The 22,690-nt window shown below is 54.7% G+C and overlaps 1 protein-coding gene across 1 annotated transcript in view; it reads left to right on the top strand.

Moving 5' to 3' along the window:
• LOC143382035 (maestro heat-like repeat family member 5) overlaps positions 1–22,690 on the top strand; it is a 49,111-nt gene that overhangs the window by 9,050 nt on the left and 17,371 nt on the right. Inside the window, exons 4-16 of the mRNA XM_076835883.2 lie at positions 5,371–5,478; positions 5,749–5,865; positions 6,393–6,518; positions 7,486–7,638; positions 8,138–8,260; positions 8,936–9,015; positions 10,015–10,150; positions 10,894–10,989; positions 12,141–12,245; positions 13,438–13,573; positions 13,855–14,024; positions 17,275–17,424; positions 18,061–18,215. Of these exons, the coding sequence (XP_076691998.2) occupies positions 5,371–5,478; positions 5,749–5,865; positions 6,393–6,518; positions 7,486–7,638; positions 8,138–8,260; positions 8,936–9,015; positions 10,015–10,150; positions 10,894–10,989; positions 12,141–12,245; positions 13,438–13,573; positions 13,855–14,024; positions 17,275–17,424; positions 18,061–18,215 (1,655 nt within the window). The remainder of the gene's footprint in view (positions 1–5,370; positions 5,479–5,748; positions 5,866–6,392; positions 6,519–7,485; positions 7,639–8,137; positions 8,261–8,935; positions 9,016–10,014; positions 10,151–10,893; positions 10,990–12,140; positions 12,246–13,437; positions 13,574–13,854; positions 14,025–17,274; positions 17,425–18,060; positions 18,216–22,690) is intronic.

Below are 22,690 nucleotides of genomic sequence, written 5' to 3'. Positions count from 1 at the left end.
CACAAGTGAAGATGGTGAGAAACCATGAACAGAACTCCCAAGAATTATGGGATAACATCTAAAGACCAAATCTAAGAATTATCAGGAGAGAAGTCACAGAGATACAAATCAAAGGAAAGAAGAATCTATTCAATGAAATAATATAAAAAATTTCCCAAACATGAAGAATGAATTGGAAAATCAAATACAAGAGGCTCACAGGACACCGATGTACAAAATCACAACAGATCCACCCCAAGGCACATTATAATGAAAATGCCTAGCATAGAGAATAAGGTAGAATCTTAAATCCTCAAGAGAAAAGTTTCAGATCACATAGAGAGGGAGACCAACTCGAATCTCAGATTTCTCAACCCAGACCCTCAAAGTCAAGAGATCCTGGAACAACATAGACCAAGCTCTGAAAGAAGATCGATGCCAACCAAGGGTCTTATGTCCAGCAAAACTAAGCTTCAGATTTGATGACTAAATAAAACCTTCCATGATAAACAAAAGTTAAAAGAATTTGCAGCGAGAAAGCCTGCACTACAGAGCATTCTCAGGAAATGTTCCAGGAGGAGGAAATGAACAACAGCAATGAAAATCAGCAAAGGGAGGGACTACTCTAAAGGAAAGGCCAATCAAAGGAGAGACCAAGTCAAGTTAAAACCAAAAATAAACCAAAATGATGGGGAATATAAACCACGTCTCAATAATAACCCTGAATATTAATGGCCTAAACTCATCAAATAAAAGACATAGACTGGCAGATTGGGTTTTTAAAAAATACCCAACAATATGCTGCCTCCAAGAAACTCATCTCACAGGAAAGACATCCACAGGCTGAAGGTGAAAGGGTGGATCACAACATACCACTCACAGGGACCGCGGAAGCAAGCAGGGGTTTCCATCCTCATATCAGATAAAGTGGACTTCAAACCAAAGTTAATCAGAAGGGATAACTAAGGTCATTTCATACTGCTTAAGGGAATCATCCACAAGACATAACAATCATAAATATCTATGCCCCAAACAATGGAGCATCTACGTATATCAAACAAACCCTTCTCAATTTCAAGAAGCAAATAGGCCACAACACAATAATAATGAGTGACTCACCACTGGATAGACTTCCAAACAAAAACTAAACAAACTTTGGAACTCAATAATTCAACCAGTGATTTAGACTTAACAGACATATATAGAGTATTTCATCCATCATTAAGTGAATACACTTTCTTCTCAGCAGCACATGGATCCTTCTCTAAAACAGACCATATATTATGCCACAAAGCAACTCTCTGCAAATATAAAAAAACAGAGATACTACCCTGTGTTATCAGATCATAATGGAATGAAATTAGAAATCAATGATAAAATAAAAAAATAGAAGCTATTCCAACGCCTAGAGAACAAATAATATGCTATTGAATGAGCAATAGATAGCAGAAGATATCAGGGGAGGCAATAAATATAATCTATAGGTTAAATTTTTACATGGAAATCTCAAAGGACCTAGAGTAGTTAAAATAATCCTTTTATAAAACAAAATTGCAAGAATTCCACAACTTGATTTTGAGATTTTTGTAAAAGTCTAAAACCACAGTAAAAGATCATTTGCTCTAAGGCACAGGAAACAGAAAGAAGAGGCACTGGCTCTGGTGAAACAAATAATTAGAAAAATCCCACATAAAAACATACTCACATACTCTAATGATTTTTAAAGCTGCCAAAGCAATTCAACCAGGAAAGGAAAGTCTTTTGAGCAAGGTTCATGAACAATTATCTGTTTCTGAGGGGAAAATGAACTTTATTGTCTACCTTAAACCACTTTCAAAAATTAATTGGGAGGCTGGGACTGTGGCTCAGCGGCAGAGCGCTCCCCCAGCTCGTACAAGGCCCTGGGTTGATCCTCAGCACCACATAAAAATAGAAAAAATAAAGGTATGTGTCCAACTACAATAAAAAATAAATGTTCTTTAAAAATTAATTGGAACCAAGATCTAAATGTAAAGCCAAAACTTAAAAAGCACCTAGAAGAAAACACAGGATAAACTTGCCAACTTGGACTAGGTAACTATTTCTTGGGACTCCGAAGGCAATAATATAAAGAATTGACAAGTTGTATTCCATTACCATGGATATGTCTGCTTATCCAAACCAGAGAAAGAGGAGCCGCAGACATGGAGGAAGAACGCACAGACCCACGTCCATCCCCGGCCGGCAAGGGACGCGCAGAGTGAGAAAGTGCTCCCACAGCTCAGCGGGAACACTGAGCCGCTCTGCTCTCTCAGTGAGCACGATGCAGACAGCTGGATCCCACAGGAAGCCATGGAATGGCCCTGAACAAAGGAAAGATGACCACAGTGCAGTCCCCGGGGAGCTGGAGAGTTGCCATCACATGCCCCTTGAGAGTTCAGACAAAAACATGAGGGCACCCAACGTTGGCAAGGACAGAGAGGCAGGACCACTGCCCGTGGGACAGTCATGGTGCTGACTCTTTGGGAACCTGACAGCAGTCACTCAGCAATTCTGCTTGTAGGGATTGTACCCAAGAGACGCAGAGGCTTGTGCACCCAGGCTCCCTCCTCCTAGGAGGTCCCCACCAGCCTCATTCTGGGCAGCCTCTAACCCAGCTACCTGGGAGGCGGAGCGACACCCCGGGGGAAATGCTGAGAATTGAACAGAATCGAAACATCCCTTTTCCAGAAAGAGGAGGCCCCTCTGCAGTGGGGTCGGTCAGAAACCTTGGGAGTGACAGGGGTGACGGGGATTCCTAGGAAGGGGCGTGAGTGAGCTCTCTGGGGTGGAAGCACCCACCCCACATCTTGACGGTGTGTGGATGACGTGGGTCTCTGCTCAGATCCTTGAGCTGTGCGCTGAAGACCTGTGCATTTCACTAAGTTAGAAATGGCTTGATATTCAAATACTTAAAAATTTAAAAAATCAAAATGCTTGGAAACAGATATATTTCAAAATTCAGAACATTTCAGATTTTTTAAAAAATAACACAAAATGATGTCCATCCTGTATATTCCGCAGACATCTAGAAGAGGGGTCTGGAGCAGGTGCAGAACCAAATGCAGTGGTAACTCTTCACATAGACACTAAATACTCACAGTAACTCCCATGAATCGTGCTGTATTCGTTTGGGTCAATTTTTGCTACCCAATGAGGTCACTGCAGAGCTCTGGGGTGGGCTTATTTTCTGAGTTTCAGGACCTGGGGGGCTAGTACTTAGAGCAGTGGACATACAGAAAGGGGGTTGACAGGAGCCCCTGGCACTTCTGGGCTATCTGAGGACTTTCCAGTGGCCAGAGTCTCATAAGGATCCCGCAGTCACCTGTCCTACAGGTGGGAGAGCCACTGTTTCATGTATCAGTGTGAACAAAAGACCTGACCAGAGCAACATGGACGAGGGAAAGGTTATTTTGGCTCATGGTTTCAGAGGTTTCGGTCCATGGTCAGCTGACGCCATTGCTTGAGACCCGAGGCGAAGCAGCACCTCAGGGTGGAGAGGCCTGGTGGAGGGAAGAAGCTCAGAACATGGCAACCAGGAAGCAGAGCGGGGGGGGGGGAGGGGGGGGAGAGCACTCTGCTCACCAGGGGTGAAATACAAACCCACATCAGGGACCTGCTGCCTCTAGCTGCCACCCAGCTAATCCAAGTCGTTGGATCAACCCGTGATTATGTCATAGCTGCCTTTAACCTAGTCATTTCCCGTCTGGACTTTCTGGAATTGTCCCACACGTGAGCTTTTGGGGTCACCTCATACCTCAACCATAACAGCCACCCAGGGTCTGCTGCACCCCTGCATCAGCAAGTAAGCCAGAAGTGCAGCACAGACTCTACCCTAAGTGGGGAGCAGTTTCCATTTCAGGGACCAGAGGATCTGCACCAGGGAGGGCTGAGGAGATCTGACCTGCAGGGGGCACTCTAAGCTTGTCTTCTGCCCAGCAAGACGTTTCTCCATGGTAAATTATTTCTTCAGGATAAATTCCTAAAACTGGAGTTAACTGGGGAAATGTATGATATTTTAAGCTTTGATTGATGTTGACATTGTCTTTTTATTAATATTTCCAAGACCTTAAAAAAATCTGCAGATCTAACCACCTTCCCACTAAAGACACTCCCACGAGGTCAGTCTTGCCAACCTTGAGGTTAGTTCTAAGAGCTGCAAGCTGTCGCTCCTGTGGCCTCTCGATGGAATGCAGAGACTCTGGTCAGCACAAGACCCAAGAGGCCTCGACCAGCTCTGCAGTCAGCAGCCTCACCCAAGGGCAAGGGCGCTCCCTACAATAAAGAAAAGAACGCAGCAGACACGTAAACCAGGCACGCCCTGCTGACCACCCCTCCCGCATCAGGGCCAGTTCCACTGTCATGGCCACAAACACGTGAGCAAAGATGTGAGGATGGCCACAGCATCACTCAGCAACAGGAACCTTCCAGCCCATGACAACCCAGGGGACAGGGTCCTGTGTGTCCCTCACTGACATCATGCAGCATGTGACTTGCTTGGGTTTCACTTTCCGTCAACCTTGGCCACCATGATGCCATCTTAACAGCCATTCATTCCCTAAATCGGAGCAAAGCTGGGTTTGTGGAACCTTCATCGTGCGTCTTCTCCTCATTCTCAAGCGGACGGCTTGCCTTTTCCTTGTGGGTTGATAAAGAGCCAATTCTTACTATTGATATCTGCCCTCGGCAACAGATGACAGCAGAGGAAACAGTCTTTCTGCTTTAGTTGTAACGGTGTTCCTTAACACGCCTCCTTCAGTGTTGACCATCACACTCCTCAGTCTTTTAAGATCTGGGGTTTGGAATTATGCAAGGGAGGGGTGCCTCCCTGACCAGGAGAATCTGCAGGGGTCGGGGGACCCTGGACTTGCTGAGTCCCAGAATGTGGGAATGTCAGAAATGGACAGATCTTCTGCCTTTACCTTATGAAGCCGTGTGACCTGGGCTCCCTGAGTCCTGCGTCCACTCACCCTCTTGATCTCTTGCTGACCAGAGTGCACGTGAGAGCATGTTCCACGTGCCAGGCATTGCCAGGCCCTGGAAAATAATGAATCCTGCTCCTGCAGAGGGGCGTCCTCAGCCCACATGAGCATCTGTCATGGTGAGACTGGCCAGAGCCGGGTCGGGACCACACCCTGCAGCCGCCTGGGCTTCTGGTTTTCCTCCTCGCCTTGAACACATCCAGGGGCGTCCTGAGGAATGTCCCCCACCCCTGAGTGCCATCAACAAAAGAGTGGGAGACCCAGAGGGGGAGGCACCAAGGACAATGGTTTCAGAACTCAGGACCGCCTGGGGCTAGGCGGGCTGGTAGAGGCCCCAGCCCTGGGAGTGGAGGGAAGGACAATCTAGCCTGTCCACCCCGTCTGCTCACAGGTGGCTGCCAAGTCCGTCCCGTTCCTGAACACAGACATGTGGTCCAGGGAGCTGCTATCGGCCCTCACCAAGCCCAGCCGCACCCAGCAGGAAGAGTTACCAGAGAAGGTGGGCCCTGCTCCCGGTAGCCCCCACCCCATCCACCACACGCACTGTCCACAGGACACACAGGTCCTGGAAGGAAACCGGTGGACCCAAAGGAAACGGGTGGGTCTGGGCAGCAGGACTAGAAGCCCATCCTGCTGCAGGCCAGGGGGCAGCCAGCCCCAGGCTGTTGGTGAGGGCTCTGAGGGCCCAGGGGCAGGTCGGGGAGGCTGCCGAGGAGGAGGCAGTTGGCCAGGAGGGTCCAGCCGCGGACAGGATGCTCCCTCTCCTCAGACCTTCCTGTTCACCTTCTACGGGAGGGTCCTCCAGGCAGAGGAGGAGAGCGCCACGCTCAGGGCGCACCTGCAGTCCCTCCTGGAAACCTCCCACCAGTGGCCCAAGCAGAGGGAGGTGAGGAAACCCAGTCCACTCTGTCCCCACAACTGGCCACACACTGGTGTCAGCCCCCCTCCTGGCTGAGCCATCTTCCTGCTGAAACCCTGACCTTGGTTTCACACTGGACTCTGATCCTGTTCACAGCTTGGACCCTGGCCATGCACTGAGCCCTGGACCCTGATGACAGGCTGAACCCTGGTCACAGGCCCAGTCCTGGCTCACCCCTGACCTTGCCCACAGCTGGGGCTCTCCTGCTCCACCCCACACATCTGTCTCTTCATTCCCACCCCTGATCAGGCCTACTTAGAGCTGGTGGGAGAGATGACCAGTCTCCAGGGCCCCCCTCTGCCTCCTGCCTCCCTTCATCCACCTGCCAGACCCCATAAGAGATGTCCCCAGGGTCAGGCCGAGTCACATGTCCTGAAGAGCGTGCGGCTGGGAACTAGATGCCCTGGGATCTCGGCTGAGTCCCCCATCCCGTTCCAGTGAGTGGGCTGGGTGTGGCGCCAGGTCCAGCCTGCAACATTGGGTCCCCCACACAGGGCATTGCACTCACAGTGGGGCTGGCCGCCAGCCGCCACCTGAATGACGTCTGGGCCGTCCTGGACCAGTTTGGGCGGAGTGGGCCCATCAAGTGGAGCCTGCTCAGCTTCTCCCTGAAGGTACCTGCTCAGGCCTCGGCACAGGGCCGGTCCCGGGCCTCCACCCTCCATGAAGACCAGAGCCTCCAAGCAGGGACTCCCGGGGCACGGCAGGGCCAGGAGCACGGGCTCTGGGTCACACAGCCCGACTCCAGTCCCACCTGCAGCATGGCCCTCTGTGCTTCAGCTTCCTCCTAAATACTGACCCCCGACCTGGCCTGAGGCTGAGGTGAGCTGAGGCCCCCACAGCGCAGCTGGAGCAGTGCCATGCCCAGCCGTGCTGGGACGGCGCTGCCAGCTTGAGGTCGGCCCTCAGGCATGTGACCATCTTAGGGGAGACAGGCCAGGGACAGCCATGAAGGTGGACGCAGCACACCATGTGACCAGGGCAGCCCTGGCCACAAGGAGGGAAGGGGTTCTCTGCCTACCCTTCGGGTCTGCTCAGTTGTCCAGATGCCCAGTGAGGGCCAGGACGCCCTGGGGTCCCACAGCTGGCAAGTGGCAGAACAGGGCCTAGAGCCTGTCTCTAGCCCTCAGAGGTGCCTCATCACTAAGGGCAACACTCCACAAGGGTCCTCAGGGGACACCCGGGGGGTCTCACCCAGAGGGAGCAGCCCTGTGCCTTCCCAGCTCTGTTAGGCATACCCTCCCAGGCCCCCACAGCCCAAGGGGGTACAGGTGCTGGGCACTGCCCTGTCCAGCAGAAAGAGGGGCCAGGCCCTGGGCTCCTGGGGAAGGGGCCACCACAGAGGGGGAAGGTGGAGGCCTGGACACTGGCCATTTCCCACAGCGCTGAACAAGCCTGCACACAGCCCTGGGTGGCCCACAGGGTCGCCCAGCCCCTCGAGGGGCAATTTCATGCTCCCTGGTTTCCTAAGATATGCACAAGCCCACCACCCTTGGGACACCTGCCCCCCAGCAGCCTATGGGGCAGGGTCCTTCCTCTCAGCACCTGCCCTGGTGCCTGAGCACCATCCCTGCCCCCACGTGCCAGGGCCCGACCTCAGAGGACCTGCGCTGGAAGTGGGCCAGCAGCACCATCCTCCTCGCCTATGGCCAGGTGGCGGCCAGCGCCAAGGCCCACATTCTCCCATGGGTGGACAACATCTTGTCCAGGATGATATTCTACTTCCGCTACAGCTCCTGGGTAGGGGCAGGGCTGCTCGCTGGAACTTCCCGGGCCCTGCTGCACCCCCAGCACAGTCACAGAGCCCAGGGATCCTGGCATCCGCAGGGCGGGCAGCCACCTCCCACTCCCACCAGGCCCTGCCCCCCGCCGCCCCCAGCTCCTTCTCCACCGTCCTCCGTGCTCTGGGGAAGACCCCACACCACTCTCCGGGTTACTCTGGTGGGCGGGGCTACGGAGAGGCTGACTCTTCCTCTGCACCAGCAGCCTGCAACCAGGCGGCACTGCCCAGCACCCACTGGGTGCCCGCCATGCCCCAGAGCCTCCCACAGGCTGTGGCCTAGTTTAAGTGTTGTCGCCTCGTTTGCTCCCTCCTAAGACATCCCCAGTTGGCTCCCAGCTGGTGCACCCTATCAGCAAGGACCCCACTGCCCTAAGACATCAGCCTCACCCCTGGCTGGCTCCCATGCGCTCCGGGGCCCTCTTCCTGATCCCTTGTCCTGGGCCTGGCCCCATGCAGGACGAGACCCTGAAACAGAGCTTCCTCACTGCCAACCTGATGCTGATGGGGGCCATCAGCCGGAATGAGGGTGCCCACAGCTACGAGTTCTCGCAGATCTCGGAGCTGCTCGAGTGTCTGATGGTGCGTACCAGGCTCCCGCGGAGGCTGCTCCTAGACCAGGCCTCCTTGGTGGCCGCTGCTGGAGGAGCGGGGTGGGTCTCCAGAGCACTTCAACCCACACCTGGAAATGCTCCTTGTCCCCCGTCACCTGGCTCTTACAGAGACCCGGAAGTGATGCCACCAAGGCCCAAAAAGGCCAGCCCCATCCATTCTGCAGTGCTGGCCTGCCTGGGGCCAGACCAGGCGCTAGGGATCGGGCCTCACAGGAGGCCAGGGCAGCAGAGGAAGGGCACAGGTGACTGACGGGGCAAGAACAGCCCAGCTCCTCACTGCTGCTGGGTTCAGACAGCGAGCTTTGCCCACCTACTTCACATGTGACACAGGTGGCACTGTTCTGTCACTGGTTCAGCCCCTCCCCCACGAGGCACCTGACTCCCCAGGCCCCTCTGGAGTGCCTCTGGAGACTGGCCTAAGGTCAGGCAGCTAGCTGTACCTGGCCTGACCCAGATCTGACCTGCCAGGCCCCAGGCTATGCTATGGATCTCCCAACAGGCCCCAGGCCACAGAGGACCCTCCGGGTGGGTGAGGGCCAGGGTCCCGGGACACAGGCACCAAGGCATGGAGGCTGAGCAGGGACCTGGTATCAAAGGCGGGCGGGCAGAGCCTGAGCATGGGCCCTTGCCTGGGGACTTGCAGGTCTTGATGGAGAAGGAGCCCCAGGACGTGCTGTGCACGGAGAGCAGGCCGCAGGCCCTCCACATCATCAGCAGCCTCTGGTAGGCTCCCAGCCACAGCCCTCCCTGCAGCAGCCCCCGCCTGGCTTGACGTTGGCAGGCCTGGGCCTAAGCCATGCATGGAGGGGCAGCCCACACAGGCTGCAGCATCTGGACACAACCTCTCCCTGGGGGAGCTGACCCCCCAGATGCTCACAGTCACAGCTGTGACTGGCAAGACCCCAGGGTGGGTAGGGTCCAGAAAGCAAGGAAGCACACGTGGAAACAGCCTACACCTCCGTCAACCCCAGGAGAGGGCCAAGGCAGACAACAGGGGCTTGGGGTCCAGGCCACAAGACAGAGCCCCACTGAGAGCCCCACCCACAGGCCAGTGAGGGTGCACCCGGTGTCCCTGTCCTAGCTGGGTGGGGATGCCTAGGAGTGGGACCCAGGGAATCCAGAGCTGCCTACTCTGGGGCTGCAGAGTACAGGCAGGCGGCAGGCGACCCGGACGGCCCAGGGAGAGGGCAGGAGGAGCTGGCGGATGTCCACCGTGAGACTGGTTAAGCCCCTCCCCCATGAGGCGCCCAACTCCCCATGCCCCTGTGCCCAGGCCTCCTAGAAGCATAAGACCCTCCTGCGCTCTTCAGGCACATCCTGGGCTCTGGGGACGCAGAGGGGAGTGAGCAGAGAGCATCCCTGTTCTCCAAGAGCATATAATTGGGGAGGGACTGTCAGTACCCAGACCACACAGGTGTCTCTGATGAAGTGTGGGGGCCTGCAGCAGGGAAGTGAGACGGGGAGGGGTCACAATCCTCGCAGGCTGAGGCTGTGTTAGGATGCCCCGGGAGGGGCCTGAGCAAAGCCCCTGCAGGGTGAGAGTGAGCCCTGCACACCCTTGGCTGCCAGGACAGCCAGTGCAAAGGCCCTGTGGGTGGCACACCCCTGAGTTGTCAGAGGGCCAGCAAGGGCACCAGAGCGGCAGGGTGTGCACTGAGTCTGCAAGGGCCGGAAAGCTAAAAGGTCTGCAGTGTCAGGCTCTTGCCCTCTGTCTTCCAACAGCAAGCTGAGGCCACCCATGGACACGAACAGGAAATCACGGCTCCTCTCCACCTGCCTCCGCAGTGTGTTCGCTCTGCCGCTTCTGGACGCCCTGGAGAAGCACACCTGCCTCTTTCTGGAGCCACCCAACATCCAGGTGAGGCCCCTGCAAGGGCACACCCAGCAAGGGGGCTGGGCGGGAGGGTCCTGACCACCACCAGGCAAGGCCGGGGACCCTGGCAGTCTCCTAACTGCACCACTTTCCCACCTGTGAAGTGGGGTGATAATAGTAGAACGGGTGGTCTTCAACCCAAGTGACTGAGATGAGATGCTGGGTGCGTGTGGCTGTGCAGTAGCCTGTGAGCCGGGATATGAGCAGCTTACCTGCTGATCCTCAGCGCCAGCACCGGGGAGGCTGGCTACCCCAGCACTGAGCACACTGCAGGGCCCTGTGGCTGGCTCCACGGCGGAGTTAGTCTTCTTTACTCTCCGAGCTCCCCAGCAGCCCAAGGGGGGCAGAGTTGCCTCTCTCTAAAGGATGAGTTTCCCAGCCTTGCAGGAGCCCAAGAATCCCAACTCAGCCACTAAGGCCTGCGACCCCTGGAGCCACCTTCCCCAGGGACAGGCTCAGTCTCACCACGTAGCCACTTAGCCTGGCCATGCCCCCTCAGGCCTCACCCAGCCCACGGCTGCCCAGCCAGGCTGAAGGAGGGGCTCCGGGACTGTGCTCAGCACCTGGCCCACTCACCGCCCCTTCCTATTAATTAAATAATAGAAGCTGTCCCTGCAGAGGGACTCCGGGCATTGCTCGTGGCCGCCACCAGGCCTGGGGCTGTGCAGGCAATAGGACCCCCAGGGGCGGGCAGACCTGGGACCTCCACCCCTCCCCCACACGGGCAGACCCTGTACAGCCAGACCACAGAGGCGCTGGACTGCATGCTGCAGAGCTTCATCACCCAGAGCCCCACGGCCGAAGAGCTGCACTTTCTACTGTCGGTGAGGCTGGCTGGGCAGCGGGGGAGTGGGGGGAATGTCCTCAGACCTGGGCTTGGAGGCCCCAGGAGGGTGGCTCAGAGGAAGCAGGGCCTGGATGGGGGGTCTTCGCACACTCAGCATCACAGTGGAGGGGAGGAAGGGGCAGCAGGTGTAGCCTGGTGCTGGGTGAAGTCTGGTGAGGAAATGCACCCCCAGGGCCCTTCCCCTGCAGCAGTGACCCCAGGCCTCAGCCTATGGCTCTCACCTTTGCTTGCCCTCCAGGAGTCCTGCCTGGTCAGGAGGCAGACCATCACGGGGCAGTGACCAGGCATAAGGGTTGGCCAGATAGTCAGAGGTCAGGGCCAGTGGGCCCTCATCAACTCGCCCTGAATGAGGACTAAGGAGGTCCCTGGCCAGGAAAGGGCCCCAAAGCAGAGGGCACAGGGTCAAAGGAGGGCTGTGGGTGTGCTCAGTTGGTCATGAAGGAGTTCTCATGACCAGCGGGCAGCAAGGTGGGTGCAGTGGGTAGGGCGGGGGCAGGGCAGCAGGGTGGACCCTTCTGGCTTGGGCAAGGAGCTGGGCTGAGGTGAAGCAGGGCCTGGGGGCCTGGGGACACAGGTAGAAGTCAGGAGTGGGAGGTGGGCAGAAGCAAGTGCCACCTGCAAGTAGCCTGACAGCCCCCTGGGTGTTCCAGAGGGGCCGTGGCTGCCAGCACCGGAAGTCATGAAGGCTCCCCAGGCCCTCGCTGGGTGGCCCAGTCTCCAAACACGGAGTGTCCTCACCCTCCTCAGAACCCCAACTCAGGGAGCGCACTGCGCCCCACAGACAGGCTGAGGTGGCTAGCCAGCCCAGCCCGGCCCAGCCGCAGCCTGGCCAAGATGCCTAGCGCCCTGTGACCCCGGGTCCAGAAAGGGCTTAGGGCACATGGCAGGTTAAGAAACCGGAGCCCCAGAGGGCTTCCCATGGGAGAAAATGGCCTCGCCCGCGGCAGGACTCCTGGGAACAGAAGGACTGGGCAGCTGTACTGCTGGTGGCCTGGGAAAGACAGACCCAGCCAGAGAAGCCCAGGAGCCTAGCCAAGGGCGGGGCTGGGGGCGGGGCCCGAGCCAGTGGTGGGCGGGGCCTTACTTCGCTAGGGCTGCAGATGGCCCCCGACCCCGCCCATCCTGCAGCACCTGTATGTCTGGCTGGCATCGGAGAAGGCGCACGAGCGGCAGCGGGCTGTGCACAGTTGTGTGACTCTCCTCAAATTCCTGAACCACAAACGCTGCCTAGATGTGAGTACCGGGCCCCAAATGCCCTCTGCAGCGGGGCTTCTTGCCCCGGAGCCCAGGGACCCTGCAGCCTGCAGGGGAGCTCTGAGGGAGCTCGAGGGCCCTTGTCCGTACCTCCAGGCCAGAGCGGATACTTCAGCCCCCTGCAACCCCCACAGGGCTCCATGGCAGCCCAGGTAATGTCCCCTTTACAGTGTCCTCACCCTCTTCAGAACTTGAAGAAACAGGCTGGGGGAAAAGGACCTGGTCAGGTCTCTCTGCTGGGCTCTGAACCAGGAGGACACTGCCCCTGACCCAGGAGGCTGCTCTAGCCATGCACTTTGTGGCCTGGGGCAGTGTTTCTCTTCCCCTGGCCTCTGCATCTCACCTGCAAAATGAGTGGAAATGGCTCCTCCTTGAGAGGTGTGGTGGGAGTCAGGTGAGCTGCAGGTTGTGAACAGGCTCTGAACCCAAGCCTGCACCTAGAGGGGGCCCAGGGGTGCAGCGTGGAACACCCCTTCCCACTGCCTGCATCCAGTGGGCCTCCCCTGCGCCATGGCCCCTGAGGTCTGGGGCTGCGGGAACCTGGCTCACTGCAGCTAGTGGAGCTTCTGCCTGGACCGGCCAGTCACCATTAACTACAGGAGGCTGGGGACCGCCCCAGGGCAGGGAGGCGCAGGACTGCAGAGGGCAGGGTCGGCCACCAAGGAAAGGTCATTGCAGTCCTAGAGGGATTTAAAGTGGCTTCAGTTTGCTCAAAACCCACATCCACCCCAGTCCTGTGGGGTAAGGCAGGAGGTGAGGGGTGATGGCCTCAGGCCCTACAGGAGTGCCAGGAACTCCACAGTCAAGGTTAACCCTGCTTTAATGTGATTAGTGGGCCCCGTGATTGATGTGACCGTGGCCCATAGGCTGGCCACCTGTTTTCATCAATGAAAGTTTTATTGGAACCAGGGCCAGGATTGGGGTCAGGCAGGGTTAGATCCTGTCTTTCTTAAGGTTGTCACACTTTCTTGTGTTCGTTTTGATTTCATCATCTCTCTTGATTGCTAACACTTCTGGCAGCCCCTTTATTTTACCCACTCCCTAGCCTGGCCTGGCCACACGATCTGAGGGGATCCTTCCGACCCTTCGGCTGGGCTGGGTGCATGCGTGGTCGCCTGGGGACTCTGTGGGTAGGTTCTGCCTTCAGTGGTCCCCTGCACTCTCAACACAGCCAAAGGAGGGCCTCAAACGCATCGGGCAGCTAGTGGGCATGCTGGGGATTCTGTGCCAGGACCCGGACAGGGCCATCCAGCGCTCCAGCCTGGAAGGGGTGGGTCATCTCTACCAGCTCCTGATGCGCCAAAAAGGTGAGCCTATGCGGGCCACCATTGGCACACCTGGCCCCACCCCAACCACGGGCTCAGGTGGACTCACACCAGTGCCCTGAACTTCACCTCTCCCTAAATCCACCCCCAAACCCAACCCTGATCTCAGCCATAACCCTAGAATGGCCTTGCCCCAACTTCCAAGCCCAGGCCACAGGCCTGACCCATTTACAGAGAATGACCCCATCCTAACTGCCCCGTCACCACCTAGGCCTGGGCCCACCTTTGTGCTGCCTCACCTTGCTCTGTCTCCGTCCGGCCAGCAGGAGAAACTTTTCAGGTGGAATCGCTGACCTCCAAGGAGTTCTCCCAGCCTGGTGCAGAGGGAGCCCCCCTCTGGAGCAGTGAACAGAAAGCCACTTCCCCGGACCCCCGGGAGCTGGCATCCCCAACGGACAGCATCTTCCACCTGGAAAGCTCCCAAGCCCTCAAGGTCAGAGCCCTAGAGTCTGGGCAGGTCGCGCAGCGCAGGGGCACGGCAGAGCAGGCCACAGCATACGATGGGAGTGGGGAGGGACCACCCTGTCTCCTGTGCCGCTGGAGTGGAGCCCGCAGCACGGCACCTACCATAGAAGGCTTCGGGGCATTGCCGTCCCTTCTCAGACTCCAGACACCTTCCCTGGTCTGTTCAAATATTCCCTCACTTCACTACTTGAACAGTCCTGTCCTCACACCGTCCAGTGTGAGCAGGGTGCCGGCATTGCCTGGGCAGGGCCAGGTTCACGGAGCCTCACAGGTCCGTCCAGGAAGGCTGAGCTGGTGGCTTGTCCATGTTGGGGTTGAACCCTGCTAACAAAGACCTCTGGAACTGCCTCCCTCATCAGCCCTTTCGGTCAAAGGTGGCATCTCACTGAGGCCTCTAGAAAACACCACCTGGGAATCTGTCCAGCTAGAACCAGATGAAGAAGGGGTGCACAGGGCTCTCGGCACCACAGCAGGGCTTAGTCAGAACTGGTGCTCTCAGCAGCTGTAGTGAGCTGAGCGCTGAGGCCCATCATTTTAGTACAAAAATCTAAAGACCTGGGGCTAATATGTTAATTGTCCATGCCCTGAGTGGGAAAAACCTGGCTTGGCTACAGTTTTATACCAGACAACCTGAGCTGGGACAAGGCAGGGCAAGGAGGGTAGAGTCCCACTGGTTGTCCTCCATCACCATCACCATCACCTCCATCACCGCCATCACTATCACCACTGTCATCACCATCACTATCATAGCTATCATCACCATCACCATCACCATTATCACCATCATCACCATCATCACCATCACCACCACCAACAACAACATCATCACCATCACCATCACCACCACTATCACCAAGATAATCATCACCACCATCACCATCATCACCATCATTACCATCACCACCATTACCACCATCACCATCACTGCCACCATCACATTCATCACCATCACCACCATCACCATCATCACCATCATCACCATCATCACCATCACTACCATCACCATCATCACCACCACTATCACCAGGCCAACAGAGAATATAACTGAGCCACTAAGAGCATAGTGTTCAAGACCTGGAGAAGGGCAGACTGCTCCAAGCCGCTTGGTACCTTCACATAAGTGTGGGTGTCCAAGTCTGGTTCTCCCTGGACAAAAGGCAGAGCAGGAAGAGGGGCAAATATGGAAGGGTTTACTAATCATAGGATAGCAGATCTAGGAAGGTTCAGCTGGAGAACAGATACTCTGGGCCTAGGTTCTCATGGACCCTGATTACTCATGTGACCTTGGATATATCATGCCTTTGTCATCATCACTACCATCATCACCGTCATCACTACCATCACCATCATCACCATCATCACTACCATCACCATCATCACCATCATCACCACCATCACCACCATCACCATCATCACCATCACCACCATCACCACCATCACCATCACCACCATCACCACCATCACCATCATCACCATCATCACCATCACCATCATCACCATCATCACCATCATCACCATCATCACCATCACCACCATCACCACCATCACTACCATCACCACCATCACCACCATCACTACCATCACCATCATCACCATCATCACCATCACCATCATCACCATCATCACCATCATCACTACCATCACCATCATCACCATCATCACTACCATCACCATCATCACCATCACCATCACCACCATCACCACCATCACCATCATCACCATCATCACCATCACCATCATCACCATCACCACCATCACCATCATCACCATCATCACCATCACCATCATCACCATCATCACCATCACCATCATCACCATCATCACCATCATCACTACCATCACCACCATCACCATCATCACCATCACCACCATCATCACCATCACCATCACCACCATCACCACCATCACCATCATCACCATCATCACCATCACCATCATCACCACCATCACCACCATCACCATCATCACCATCACCACCATCACCATCACCACCATCACCACCATCACCACCATCACCATCATCACCATCACCACCATCACCATCATCACCATCATCACCATCACCATCATCACCATCATCACTACCATCACCATCATCACCATCACCACCATCACCATCATCACCATCACCACCATCACCATCATCACCATCATCACCATCACCATCATCACCATCATCACTACCATCACCATCATTGCTATCTTTACCATCATCCCATGATCATCACCACTGTCATCACCACCACCACCATTACTATGACCCCACACCATCCTCACCACTACCACTATAACTTCTACCCTCACTGTGCCTCCCTGAGTAAAAGCAGGGTACCTAAAGTCTTGGTCAGCCCTGAGGTGTATATTCTAGGATTCTCAGAGTCAAATCACCATTCCAACCTGACCTTTTGGGAGACTGGACAAGTTCAGTGCTGTCCAAGGCAGTCACTGGCCTGTAAAGCTAGTGAGCACTTGAAATGTGTCAGGTGCTTCTAAGGAACTGGACTTTAATTTTATTAGATAGATTCAAATAGTCCATGGTGACTAGTGGCTACATATTGAGCAGCAATGTTCTAAATCATTCTAGAAGGTTCTGCCTGTGCAGTACCCTGGCCCAACTCCACCCTCCAGGAGGCTATGGTGCAGGGGTCACACTCACCACCTGGCATCCCCTAGTGCCCTTCGTCCCTCTGGGCAGCTGTCATGGTCAGCTTGCAGGTGAACCCTCCCCAGACCTCAGGGTCTCTGGGAGAATACTCGTGGCCAGCAGAGCTGGGGTCTTAGGGAGGCCCTCCATGGGCTTGGCCTGGCCCTACCCATGCTGACCCCACCATCGCCACCCTGTCCTGTGGCTAAGGCTGGGCCCTACACCTCTCTAGGCCTGGGACTTGGTCCAGGTGATCTCAAAGATCCCCCACAGCTCTGAGGTTCAGTGTCTCTTGAGAACTGGAGCCTGGCCATGGGGACCAGCAGATGAGGATGCCCTAGGAGGCAAGGACAGGCAGAGGAGAGGAGGAGACCTGCTGTCCTTTGCTGTGCTCTGGGTTGTACTTTGTGCAGGGAGATGTGACAGCAGTTAACTGCAAATGCCTGGTGGGGGGCACGTGGAGGAGTGGGTGTTCGGAGACCCGGGGAGCCTGGACAAAGGACAGGGTAGACACAGAGGTGGGGGAGTGGGTGCCCAGACACAGGACCCAGTGATGGCCTCTCCATTCCCACAGGAGATCATGAGGCATCTTTTGATGGCAGAGGTGACGGACCTCATCTGGACGGCCATCAGTGGCCTGGGCTCCTCCAGTCCCTTCCGCGTGCAGGCGGCCGCTGAGCTGCTGCTGGCTGTCATCCGCCAGCACGGGGCCAAGCTGGAGACCGTGAGGGGTTGGGGCACCACCCAGGGCTGGGCACTATCCAGGGGTACCCGCCAGGCCAAGACAGGAGCCCCGAGCTTGGGCCCAGTAGGGGAAGCCAGAGCCACCCTGTCCAGAGCCAAAAGAGGGAATGCCTGAGGGAAGGGTCCAAGCAAGCGAGAGGGGCCTGGTGGTGGCTGCAGGCCATGGAGCAGACGTGCAGTGGTTGAGCCTGCTGTGACCCCGTGGTGGGAATGGGGCAAAGGGACAGACCCGACCCTCCGGGAGCTCTCCAAGTGACAGAGACAGGATGGCCAGTAGATGCAAAGGTGCAGAGTGGACCCAGAGGGAAAGGAGGGGTCCCCCCAGCCAGAGGACAGCTGATGCCAGGTCCTGCAGGCCGTGATGTGGGAGCTGGGCCTCCACAGCTGTGTGGCCAACCTCGAAGCAGAAGGGTCAGGACGCTCCAGGCACCAGAGTGTGCGTCTGGGGCAGGATGAGGGGGTTGCTTCCAGACCCTGAGGGGAGTGCTAAGCTCTCAAAGGCCCCCAAGGCAGTGGGCCTGTCTCCCCTCAGACCAGTTGCTCCAGGGAGGCTGTACCTCCCCTGTCAGAGTCCCCAGGGCAGGGCCTCCCCCCTGACCTCTCCCTCCTCACACAGGTTGCTAACATGGGCCGGGGCATCCACCTGCGCCTCTGCTCTGTCCGCATCCCCCAAGCCAAAGACAATGCCCTGTCCGCCATCACCCTGCTGGCCAGGAACCACACCCCCGAGCTGGTGGCTGCCTTCCTGGACTTCTCCATGCCCTTGGACAGGTGCCTGGCCCTGCCTCCCTCACTACCCACCACCAACCTCCCCAGGCAGGGGCATGGCCTGTGCCCTCCTGGGTGCCCTCCTGAGTGCACAGGGAGCCCACCGTGCTGGGCGCAGGGAGGGAGCACTTGCCCTCCTGGGAGGGACACTGGGGAAGCGCTGCTCACCACCTGTCAGCATTCCATACAACACGTCCTGCCCAGCCCCCCACCCTTCACCTGGTGAGGGGGTCCCAGGACCCTGAGGGTTCCTGGAAAAACCCCCAAACCTCACCATCCATTAGCAAAGGCCCCTCTGTCTCCACATGGTCCTTAGACGTTCTCTCCCTGCTCTTCCGAGGACCCCCAGCAGCCACCACAGCCTCTCCAGGGAGGCTGGCTTTTCTCCCACAGCCTTTGGACCCTGGATTGGAGGTGGCTAGGGCCCTTGTTGCATGGCCCCTCCTCCCAGAGTCCCAGCTCGGCGTCCCCGTCCTCAGTTCATACCACCTGCCACCCATCCACCACACACCGCCCTGGGCCATGCTCAGGGTGTAGCTCCCAGACAGGGACACCTTCTTGCGAGACTCCTGCTGTGACATTGGGGTTTTGGTCTTCCCTCCCCGACTTCTGCCTGGGTCTCCCTCTCCTGGCAATCTTGCCTTCCATCCTCCCCCATGGTCATCAGCTACCACTCCCATGGTCCTGGCCCAGACTTGGTCGCCACCAATTTCAAGACTTTCTTCCCCCGACCCCTTTCTTCCCCCTCCCACCTTTATGGCTTCTCCCTTGGGTACCCAACAAGCTGCCACCCTTCAGAAGCTATAGCTGCCACTGTGCCCACCTCTCACAGCCCCCTCCTGGCTCACCCTCTCCCTGATGCCGTTCCACCACCCAGCACCCCCTCCTTCCCTGCACAGACCCAGGCCCTTCCCTCAGCGGCTCACCTCGCCCCCTCTCCGCTGCACACGCGGGAGCCAGCAGAGGAGAGGTCCCACGCTCCCGGCACCCACAGTGCTTTCTGGGAAGATTGCTGGTGCCATGTGCAAGATCCTTTGGGCTGTGTGTCAGCAGCTTCTCGCCTTATCGCATCGTGATCAGGGGGTCTGTCACGCTTCCCTTCATCGGGTTGGCTGGTCCTGAAAACTGCGTCGTGAGTGTTCTGTGGGTCCTCAGGAAGAAAGTGCATTTTCTGTCGCCTGGGGTTGAGTTGGATATGCATCCGCCAGGCTTACCTTGCCAATCATGGTGTCTTCGTCCCCTACATCGGACTTCCTTTCTCTCCCCTGACCCCTGGACTGACATGTGTTGAAGTCTGACTAAAGGAACATTCATGTGTCTCTGTGTCCTTCCACCTCCTGTAGTTACTGACCTCACACATGTTGCTGTGTTGTTTAGTGCATGCATATTCTGTTATTAATCTTACTTATGAATCATGACCCTTAACTAACTAAAACAAATAAAAAATTAAAACAAAAAAACCATGACCTTTAACATTAAAGGTGCTCTGCTCTGTCCTGTTGAGTGCTTGGGGCACTTAGATTCTACTCTGTCTGCTATCAGGATCACTACCCTGACTTCATTTCTTCTCCTCTGGCCTGGTGTTCCTTTGTAGAATCCCTATTTCAGGTAGCGTATTATATAGTGCTTTGGTATTGTGCCCCAGATTTAAAATCTTTTTTAACAGGTGATATTCACTGATATGTGGATGATCAGTCTTTCATAATATTTTGTCGTTGTATTTTGCTATATTTGATATGATTATTTTTCTATAAGATGTGTATTCTTTTTTTAGTTTAGGAAGTGTTGTGATTTCATTCCAGTTGTTATTTTTGTGCTCTGACCTGCTGGGTTTATTTTTTTTTTTCTTTTTCTATGTGTGTGCTAGGGACTGAAGCCAAGGCCTCATGCATGCATGCACGCCACCACTGAGTTACAGCCCCGTCCTCCTGACCTGTTTTAATGCCCCAAGCCCCCTATTTCATTGTTTGACCTCTTAATACCTGGCTTATTCCTCTTATGTGATCTGCTTTAACCCCATCCAGTTTCTAAACACCAATCAGTGACCGTTATTCCATTTTTCTCTTTATTCCTCCCCATACTTCCCTTTTTCTCGGTTGCACTTTGTCAGAGTATGTAGATTTGCACCCAATTTGCGCAGCCCACCTCAGCGTTCACCTCCAGTGTGTGTGACCACACTCACCATCATCCCTATGCTGACGTTTTCTGACCATCTTATGGTTTAGCAAAGTTCATTCCCTGACAGATTTCCCAAGAAAAGGCACCTGGTTTCCGAGCTCTTCGTGTCCTTCTAGGCTAGAAGTTGTGCATTTGAAGGGCAGTTGGGCTGGGTATAAAACCCTTGGTTCACCCTTGCCGTCAGCTAGTATTTTAAGTGCTGTTGTAACATTGCCTTGTATTGTGTTTTTTTTTTTTTTAAGTCTGATAACAACTTTTTTACCTTTGTAAGTTATTTGATCTTTTAGCCTAGAGACCTGGAGGATTTTTTTAATCTTTGAAATCTAACTATTTTATGAGGAAATGTCTGTTAATGTTATGGGCTAATGTTCCCAGGTACCTAGTGCATTCTTTGACTCTGTAATTCAGGACTCTGTGCTGTTACTGATATTTCTGGGACATTTTCTTGCTTATGGCTCTCAATACAGCTTTACCCACTGTTGCTTCTCTTCTTTGGGGACTCCAGTAGGACCAATGCTACTCTCTCTATGTTAGAGTTCTACTGTCTCTCTTCCCCTTTTACTTCTTCCATAAACTCACAGTCATCCTCTTAGTTGTTTTTCTGCCTTCCTAAATGTCTCTTATTAAATTTTCACTTGAGTCTTCTCTCTCATGAACACTATTTAATATTTGTTTATTCTGAGATTTTTTTTTCAATTCTTCCACTTTACTGAATTCAGTCGATTCTCTTTTCAGTTCTTACTGAAGTTTTTTTGTTCTTTGTCAAATTTATGATTCAAGGTGGTTTTTCATGTCTTTAAATGCTTGTTTGAGCATATTAAACTACATTTGGAATGGGTGTCTTTAGGGGTTCCTCTGTATCACGATTGTTCTTCAGGGGGAATTTCTCATTTTATAGGTGTGGATTCTTGTTTTATACTATAGCTCTGCAGATTCGCTGATCTTGTTCCCATGTATGCTTGTGCCGGTGGAGTGTTTTACAGGATCTCAAGCCAGTGGCACCCTCTTCCGTCAGTATAGCAAAGGCCAGATGATTTCGTGGACTTGTTGTGGTGTGCAAATGGGCTGTGCGTGCTCTGGTTGTTTGGGTTCTCTTTTCTCTGCGGGACCCTACATTTTTCCATCTCCCTGATTTCCTTTTCACCACCCAATTTCTAAAGGCTTCCTCTCCTGGTTTTTATTCTTGGTTTGGGGTTTTGAGATGCTTTGTTTGTTTTTGCCTTTTTCTCCTCAAAACTGTGATTTTGAGGACTGGCCTTCAGATTGAGCATACTGTTGGTGCTCTGAGCTCCTAGGACGCTTTCCCCCTAGTATTAATCCACGTAGGGTGGATAGTCCTCTAAAGGTAGTCTAGCTCAGCCTCAACCCTGTTGCTTGCCCTGGGGTGTGTTTGGGGAAGAGCTGTGTTTGCACACTGGACTGGCGTGCTTCTCTTTTACGTACCGTGACTTTGAGGTTGGGCATTCTCTGTACTACACTGGGGTCAGAGTCTCTGTGTAGTATTACTTTTCCCTTCTTGTTTTTCCAGGAGATTTTGGGAGGCGGAGACGCAGTCAACAAGGGTGTGTTTGTTCACCCAGAAGTTCATAGTTCCACTTTACTTGAATTGGAATCTCTACCTTATTTCTCAATTCTAAGCACATTTTTCAATGTTCACAGCTATGAAATCAGAGTGTGTCTCTCACGCAGGGTGACTTACAACTAAATCTGTATCAGCTTCTGCCGATCACCTGGGCACTATCAAGTTGAGACCACTTGAAGTGCAAGCCTCTGCTTGAGGTTTTGGGGACCACATGGACGGTGTGAATCTGGACATCAAAATGGGTTTGTGGTTCACACACTCCAGGGAGCCCCTCCCCACAGCTGAGCGACGCACGGAGGCATCCTGAACCCTTCCTTCCACATCATCATGTTCACTACCACAGACGTTGGGTTGTTTCCCGTCCAGGGATCAACAGCACCACTGGACCTACTTACATATGAGACCGGTGCACGTGAGCACTTGATTTCCACAATGTGTTCCTCTAGGACACACCCAGACATCGGGCTTCACGTGCCTCACACATTAATAGAAGTCATGCCGCTAGCAGTACTTCTTTGTTTATAGGGTCCTGCTGAGTCACATCTTTAGTGTTACTTAGCACCCGCATAGACAGTCTGGTGGGTGCTGTTCATCATCTCACGGTGTATCTTTTCACTCCCGTGATTGCATGATGGAGCTGGACATCTTTCTGTTTCCTTTCGGCCACTTGGTTTCTCTTGGGGGATGTGCCTGCCCATGTGCTGTTCACTCTTCTGTT

The sequence above is a fragment of the Callospermophilus lateralis genome, chromosome 16, assembly GCF_048772815.1.
Source record: "Callospermophilus lateralis isolate mCalLat2 chromosome 16, mCalLat2.hap1, whole genome shotgun sequence".
Classification (NCBI taxonomy): Eukaryota; Metazoa; Chordata; class Mammalia; order Rodentia; family Sciuridae; genus Callospermophilus; species Callospermophilus lateralis.
Note: the sequence above shows the minus strand (reverse complement) of the source record. Positions and strands in the feature narration are given on the sequence as shown.